The sequence below is a fragment of the Nymphaea colorata genome, chromosome 12, assembly GCF_008831285.2.
Source record: "Nymphaea colorata isolate Beijing-Zhang1983 chromosome 12, ASM883128v2, whole genome shotgun sequence".
Lineage (NCBI taxonomy): Eukaryota > Viridiplantae > Streptophyta > Magnoliopsida > Nymphaeales > Nymphaeaceae > Nymphaea > Nymphaea colorata.
Genome location: NC_045149.1, coordinates 14,639,856 through 14,648,266, shown reverse-complemented (window position 1 = coordinate 14,648,266; position 8,411 = coordinate 14,639,856). Strand labels below are relative to the sequence as shown.

At 42.1% G+C, this 8,411-nt stretch overlaps 2 protein-coding genes across 2 annotated transcripts; one reads left to right on the top strand and one right to left on the bottom strand.

The window, feature by feature from the left end:
- Nucleotides 1-432: 432 nt before the first annotated feature.
- On the top strand, nucleotides 433-2,858 carry LOC116265337 (zinc finger protein CONSTANS-LIKE 3-like). The gene is made up of 2 exons (XM_031645893.2): nucleotides 433-945; nucleotides 2,227-2,858. The coding sequence occupies exons 1-2, from the start codon at nucleotides 565-567 to the stop codon at nucleotides 2,500-2,502; spliced, it is 657 nt and encodes a 218-aa protein (XP_031501753.1). The 5' UTR covers nucleotides 433-564; the 3' UTR covers nucleotides 2,503-2,858.
- A 1,545-nt stretch (nucleotides 2,859-4,403) lies between these two features.
- LOC116266461 (60S ribosomal protein L15-1) lies at nucleotides 4,404-8,011 on the bottom strand. The gene is made up of 4 exons (XM_031647697.2): nucleotides 7,853-8,011; nucleotides 6,302-6,468; nucleotides 5,143-5,340; nucleotides 4,404-4,848 (listed from the first exon to the last, which is right to left on the bottom strand). Exons 1-4 carry the CDS (start codon nucleotides 7,854-7,856, stop codon nucleotides 4,603-4,605), a joined length of 615 nt encoding a protein of 204 aa, XP_031503557.1. The 5' UTR covers nucleotides 7,857-8,011; the 3' UTR covers nucleotides 4,404-4,602.
- Between the last annotated feature and the right edge of the window lie 400 nt (nucleotides 8,012-8,411).

Sequence of the window (8,411 nt, the reverse complement as noted above, 5' to 3'; positions counted from 1 at the left end):
TTTCTGATCAAACAGCAATGGCAGGCGACCTGTTGTCGCCGATTCAAACTGTAATAACATATTCCTCTCGAGAAGGCCGACATATGCCAAGAGCATTGGTGGGGGATGGCCTTGGCGACAAAGTCTCTCAACTGATCGGGGATGTTTTCCCCAAGTAAAATTGTCTTGTCTCTGATCAGTTGTTTGAATCTTTTCTTAAATGCAGTTTGAAGGGACACGACACGATGGTGGGAGAGTTCAGTTGAAGCCTCAGAGGACAAACACATATTTGATTATTTGGTAAAAGGAAAAGGGCACTCAGACTTGGGTGAGGATATTCTTCTTTTCCTTCCCTTTTTTTGTCCCTTTTCAATCTCCTGCTTTTAAAAGTGGAAAAGAATCTGCCACGCCATCAAAGTGCAAGACGATACGTGATCAATTCCCTGGCAGCCATTGGTTCCTTTCGCCATTAAAAATATCAGCTCCCCCCTCCCCCACATCCTCCCCAGCGTCCAAAGCAAGGAGGAGAAGCCCTAGCTCATAGAGAAAACCCCCGAGCTGCCCCCACTGACCTGCCCGCTTAATATGAATCCTCCCCTGCCGCCCTCAGGCCACTGCGACCTTAACCAGGGGCCGGCAACCCAAGTAGGCCACGACTTCATGTGCCTCGGCACTCACAGTCTACAGTACAACCATGAAAGCCCGGCTGATTCCCGGCAGCCGGTGCCTGAATTCCAGGCGTTCCAACTCTTCCCGCAAGAAGACGAACCCACTTGGCTGTATAATAACTCTTGGCACCAAAGTGGGGGCCAGACGGTGGAACCGCTGGAACATATGAGGCTGGCGAGTCGAGGGAATTCGAATCATGATATGCCCAATTCTTATGTCCAGCGGCTGACTTTGGATGTTTGCAGCACCGCCAGCTCGTCCGCGTCTCAGCCCTTGGAGTTTCCCGTCCAAGGACAGGTATTCTGTATGGGCACCTAATGTTTAATTTGTTTCAGTCGCTTCCTTTTATGGGGGAATTAGCTGTGAAAACCATGTGCTTCTTTTCTGTTGACTGCCCTCTGTGTGGTCTTTCTTCAGCTTGATTTCTGCAAAAAATTGTGGAGCAGTAATCAGTGTGTAAATGGTGTTTGAGTGCGCTTCTTGTTGAGTAGATTCCCGATTTCTTCCTGGATAGAAGTTAGAAACGGCCGTTTCTTTTCAAGGAAGACCCAGAAAAAAAATTTTGGCTCTTATATATATCCTATCTCATGGATTGGCAAGCATGCAATCCATGTATCGAACTCTTAAAACTCTGGAGCTTGAAGATTCTGAGCTGAATGCTAGGTTACACTCGAGTACCTCTTGATTGGTATTCTTTCACATCCTTCTCTGTTGTCCTTGTTGCAAGAATTTTCTATGGAAAATCATTCTAACATGAACCTTATTCTCATCCCCCATGTCTATTTGCTTGTCTACGGAATGACACTGGTCATAATGTGGTCGCGGGAAAAAGTCCTGTTACTGCAAATTAACATGATAATCGTGAAATTGAAAAATGCACCTTGTCTTTCCTTTTTACAAAGGAATTGTATAAACATTGAGTTTCTCTAGAAGGAGGCCGGTAGCGTATGAACAAGATGGCGTTTTCAGGCAACAGTATGGTTTGTTAGTATGGCGCAAAGTGACACCCTGAAAGACAAAGAACTTGTTTCTGTGGGAAGAACAAAGAAGGTAGCCTCTTGTTCAAGGATGAAGATAAAAGGTCTTTTTTTCTTTTAAAGTGATCTATTTGGTGGAATAAGCCCCGTGATATTCGAGTTCGACGCCCAAGAATAAACTGTTGCTGTTTTGTTAATTTGGCCCAAAAAAATGAAATGAGGTTCATGGAACATTATAATGGATTATATTAATTTTTTTCTTTTTTAGAACATATTTATGAAACAGTAACTGTGGCTGTAAGATATAATAAACTCTTTTTCGTGCTTTGATGTTTGGATTTTAGTCACAAATTTTTCCATATCATGTCTTCATAACGCATGGTGGTCGAGACTCCTCCGTTCTAGGGTCTACCTCTGGAGTCATAAAATAATAACACAAACTTGAGAAGGAAAAAAAGAGATGATCGTGTCTATGTGCGGACATGGGTGGTGCGTCACTCCTCAGGGCTTGAACTGAATTATAGATTGTGCAAGGTAGTATTTCGATCAACACATCATTTACTAGAGAGGTGATCGTGCGTTATTTGCCAAATGTTATTAGGCCTCTGGTTGCTGCAGCACAATCACAGAAGCTGCTGCTCAGGGCATTGACACCAGAAACCCAAATGAAAGCTGCTCGGCTGCGGAGAGAGAAGCAAGGGTGTCGAGATACAGAGAGAAGAGAAAGAAGCGCCAGTTTGAGAAGAAGATTCGGTACGCTTCGCGAAAGGCTTATGCCGAAAAGAGGCCAAGAGTCAAGGGGCGATTTGTGAAGAGCACAGAAGCTGATCCAGTGGAGCCAGCCTCCCACTATTCTATGGAATGGTTCCACCCCTAACAGGCAATCCTTCGCTAGTTGAATTGAAATCAGAAACAGATGTAAACATATCATGTGCCTAAACACATCACGTTCTTATCTCATGCCAATTGTCAATGGGGAATCTTCTCTCCAGAGTAGGTTGACAAAGAACGAAGTCCATGGTTCCTCCCGATTAGCAGTTGAAGAAGGTATTTGCTCCTCTTATTGTTTACATTACGCCATTGATTGCTGAAGGAAGCCATGATCCTCCGGAGACATGATTAATTTGCTGGGTTCTTGAACCCTTTCGTTGTAGGCCTGAAATATCCGCCTTTCCCATTTTCTGCAACTTATGCCAGTATAGATATTTTTCATTAGTTCATCTTTTCAGATTATTTTCGGCACCTTTAGCTAACCATCTGAAAATATTTTGGGCGCAATGTTGCTTTAGGCCGATGGATGGTAGAAAATCTTTAGATAAATGGTGCAGCCCCCTTAGTCTTCATAGTGAGCAAGAGACGACAAGATCCAGCGATCGTATGCATGTCTTGTTGTGCAGAGTCACAGTACCACAGTACCAATTGCATTGAGTAGGTTTAAGAGAAATCTGCATTTGAACTCTCGGGTGGTCCACAAGACTGGAATTTGTGGCTCGATCACGCGGATCGAAGCCATCGTCCAGGACTGCGGAGATATTTGATCTTGACTCAGAAAAGAGAAGGCTTCTGCCACGCCGCAGTGTACGTTGAGTTTTGGCGAAAGAAATCTGTGGCCTTGAACTATGCAAAAACGGATAGCACCACCAAAAGATATCCGTAAATGGATGAACTCTCTGGATAATCAAGCCTCTCTCTCTCTCTCTCTCTCTCTCTCTCTCTCTCTCTCTCTCTCTCTATATATATATATATATATATATATATATATATATATATATATATATATATATATCTCGCTCTCTCTTTGCTTGAGTGCGTGTTCTATATAAACGATGGGGTTGCAGAGGCCTCTTTATTAACTGTGCCAACAGACAGTCTGGTGTTGAACCTTTTGCCCTCTTAATATGAAAGTTTAAGGTCGTTCTAAAAAGTTGTTCGATAAAAAAATCATTATATACTTAGAACTAATATTCCTTATAATACATGCTTTACGAGCACCATATTCTTGTTTTAACAAACATTGTGTGGTTATAGATGTAGTTACATCGAATCATTAAATGTGAACATAATCGCAGTATGCCTTCTTAAACAAGAACACGAAGCAAAAACAGGCAGCACCCAAAAAACTCAAGGGCCCATGATACAAGGGATTCACTAGGAAATGAGCATAAAATGCTCGCTCCGGTAGTTGGAGGCCCTGCTCTTTGGCGTCCAAACGGACGAAATGAGGACCGATCCAAAGGGCAACAGCTATGAGACATCTTTTCGAGCTGAGAGACAACTGCGGGATACAGTAGATTAACCACTGCAACTGCGCCCCACGCGGTTCCACTCCTGGAATAAAATTTTGCGACACCAAGAAGAAAAAGCTACCCTTGTGTAGCTGAACTGAGGTCACAAATAAACAAGGCACCTATTCGCTTCAAGAATAATTTCTGTTGCCCATGATCGGCATTGATGGTATTGGTCGTCGAGGCTGACACTTGTCATAAAAAGCATACACACATACAAGAATGAAGAAAGTCTCGAGGCCGTGCATGTAATGTGACAACACATCCGTCTTAAATCGTTTTAAGATTTGGAATTCAAAGGGGCAAAAAACCTTTCTAGTCCTCAAAATCTAATAGAAAATACTGGCGACCCGACTACAGCTTTTCATATGTCGCATTAGACATGAACGGCTAAATGAAGAAAATACATCACGTAAATGGATTCCAAGAGCTCAAAGAAGAAGCGCAATCCTGTAGGAGGAACCGGCTTCACGCATCACTATAACAAGATGGGTAGACCACAACCCAAGGTTTGCTAAATTGAAAGGAAATGTGCATTGAGTAACATATATAAAAACCCTCGCCGAGTCCTACAAAGCTAGAAATTTCAAAGATGGATGATCAAGCTCCCGCAAAATTGTGCCAAAAAAAAAAAACAAAAACAAAGTCTTGACAAACACAGACTGCCGAGCTGAACATTGATATGACCAGTACTAACGGTAGCGGCGAAGGGACAAGGTTTGGTTCCTCTTCCATGTAGCCCTGCGAGAGGGACGAGCCTTGTGGTGCAGGTGACCTTTTCCTCGAAGGCCCCTGTATTTCTTTCCAGCAGATGTCAACCCACGGAGCTCTCTGTGCTTGTGAACTGGTTTGCAGATCCAATTGATCCTAGGGTCGTTGCGGATGGCACTGTGGGCTGGATCAACAAGGATGATCTCATAGTATTTGTATGTCGAGTCCTGCACGGGCCAAAGCAATAGCAGAACCACATGAATATAAAAAAATTGTCAAGGTGACAGAAGTATCAAAAAGAGAAGACGTATATACAAAATTAGAATACCAGTTTGGTTAACTGCCTCAAAATCGAGGATATAAAGAGCCAGACCAACTTACCAACGACGACCACATTCAATAAAGAAGATTAGTTTGGCGTACTAAAATTCCCATGAAATTAGTAACATTCTTAATCTTTCACAACTCCCAGAAATCTTGTCACAAGAAAAAAAAATCCACTAACTGCATATACTCCTCACCTGGTTCACCCAGTACGAGTTGAGAACCTTCAATCCACCCAATTTGCGGCCAGCTCTTTCTTCAGCAACTGATCTCTTGTTCCGCTGGAACTTAAGTTGGGTAATACCCTGGTTTGTGGGCTTACCATAGACAATACCCTTTGGCACAGGCCTCTTCCTCCCACCACGTCTAACCCGAACACGGTAAACAACATATCCCTGAAAGATGCCAAATATACAATAAAGAACTATAGAAACAAACCATGAAAGTGCAGCGCGCATTATAAATATTACATATTTTTTTTATAAATTACTAGTTTCAATATCCAACAGACTCTGATGCATATTGTCATGGTAGATGAATATTTTCTCAGATGAGTCTTGGGCAAGTACTACCAGTCTACTATGCATGGAAAAGACACATTGAAAACAGCAACAACACACTCCCCTGTCAAAGTTACACAGGCAGAAGTGCCAGTGTGGCCAGCAAGACGCAGAAATTTCAGGAAAAGGTGGGGTATAAATATAGTCCATCAATTATCCATAAAATTCAAGCCAAATAATTTTTATATTTCATTGCAATGACCCCAAAATAGTTTTATACTCTGTGGAAATGATCCATAAGATTCAAGCAAAATAATTTTTATAAGTTCATAGTGCATACCTGATCCATTATAACTAAAGATGAAAAGAAGAAGCTCATAAAGGGTTACCAATGCATTAAAAGGAAAAAGGGTTGGATCTGGACAGGACCCACATCTGAACCACAAAGTACCCAGTGTGCTATAAGCACCCATCTCCTGGAATGACCGTACCACACATGATGGATACATAACCTAAGATGGAGTACATATGGCCTTCCAGAGACTATGATCAAGCATGGCGATGACAGTTAATATGACCAAGAGGCGAATAAAGTATTTAACTGAAATCATGCAATCAATAACAATCAAAGGCATCCTAATTAGCAAAAATTCAAGATTCTCAGGAAACCAATCAAGCCAAAGGGGCAACTTGACATGTGGTACCACAACAGAACAGTAGACTATAATCTCCTAGGGATTGAATACAATCTCTTTTGATTTGTATTGCTAGTGTTGCATTACCATGTAGAAAAAAAATTCCAGTTGATCCTTTGAACACCAAAAGAACAGCAACAACAAGGATAAGAATAATTTACCTGTTTAGCTTTGAAGCCAAGTCGGCGAGCCTTGTCAGGACGGGTTGGACGAGTGAGGCGAACAATTGAAGGCTGTTGACGATATTCCCAGCACCTCACTCTTTGCAAAAATCGCATCACATCAGACTGTTTCTTCCTCCACAACTCTGAGACATACTTGTAAGCCCCTGCACATGCCAAAACTTTAATTTATTCCAATTCCTACTCTGGGATGTGCCTAGAATATCATGACAAACAGGTAAACACCCAATAGTGAAATAGTTAAATTTATTTTCACATATGCACATTTGATTATGATTTATCCTTTTCACAGATTATACTTGGATATCAACTTTCGACCTACTTTGACTGGACGATATACCCAACAGTCACCTGCTTTGAATGAATACACTGCAGATGATGTTTTCCCACTTATTATGGCTGTGCTAGTGGTCGAAAAATAAGAGGTGAGACAAGAAATCACCAAAGCTCCCCTACAGTTTGACGAGAGGAGAATGGGATGAGAAGACAGATGGGATTAGACATAACCGTTCATCTTCCATCTCCAACTAGCTCCTAACGAGGACTAAGGAAATAGTTAAGAAATCCACTCTCGTCTGCCAATTCCATTTCCTCTCAATTCTTTATCACGCCTCAGACTCCTAAAATAAATGGTAGAAGCTATATCAATGTTGTAATTTCACACTCTCTATTACTTAAAGAAACCATGTTCGAGTAACACCTTCCAAGACAAGTGTACCCATTGAACATCACGTAAGAACCAAAAAAGACCAAAAACTCAGACATAATTTCCTTGGACGCATTTCCATCCTTTTAGTGACATGAATACACTAGACCCTGAAACCATACTTAGTAAAGAACCTGCATGACCGCGCAAATCGACATTGGGACATGAGACTATGAACATCCGCTGAATAAATATCGACAAGACCAATCATTTAAACAAGGGGCATCACAACATCACAAACTAAAACACCACTAAAACTACTGAAATGCAATCAAAAGTCAAAACCAAAGCAAACACTCTCATTTGTTCACGGATTCCAATATTACAGATAATATCGTCCTGAGTCAAACCAGAATCTTAACAAACACAACTTGAAAGAAACAAGACTGATGGCCTAAAGCGCAAAAAAAATGAACTCAATCTGACCCGTGAAGAAGAAGATGGAACATCCACAGTCACTGGAGATATATGGTCCAGCAAAACTAAACACAATCTATGAAATAGGAAAATCCCACAAATCCTAAACCGGAGGAGATGTATAAACAAATCAAAAAAAACATCAGGAGACAATTCTAGAAAGAGCTAGAAAATGAAAGGAAGAGGAGAGGTGTCATGGATTCAACTTCCATCCCAACCGCACGAATGTATCTAAAAATCACAACCCATCATTCGGAAACCTAAAGCGAGATAGGTCTCGTGCAGGAATCTTGAAGCATCGCATAAATGTTTCTTCCCTTTCCTTGAATCTTATGGAAATAAGAACTTCCACGAAACAATTGGAAAAGAGACTATAGAGATCAAAGAAGGGACCATCAATTGCTTACCCATCGCTGATCGGAAGCCCAAACCCTCTTCTCCTCCTCTCTCTTATCCTGGGGGAAGGCAGCTTCAGGACCTCCTTTGTAGTGTCCCCTGGCCTCTTACATGGTATTAGGTTTTCTCAAGGGTTTCGACCAGAAAGATGGTGCCCGTCCGATTTGAGGCCAGAAATCTGGTCCGTTCGAGAGAAAAATGCCTCTTACTTTACCGATAGGCCCTCATCATTCACAAAGTTTCCCCGGCGGCCAGCTCAGTACGCGTTCGATCAGTATACTTCATGGCTCCTCACCCGAGCCCACTACACGGTTCGGACTACCAAGCCGGCCATTCGAACCGAGTATCTCGCCGTGTGGGTCTTAGTCTTAGCAAGTATTGCGAGACCTATTCTGGGTGCAGGGAACCACCAAGACTAGAGCTGAAGCTTTTTGTTTCCATGTCTTTTGGTCTAGGATTACATTGAGGCCTGGGCGTGGTTACAATGTATTCATTGGCTTGAGCACCGCATGCTAAGCATTCAGTCTATCTCATCTTATAATGTTTGTTTAAGGAGTAGCATCCATGTGA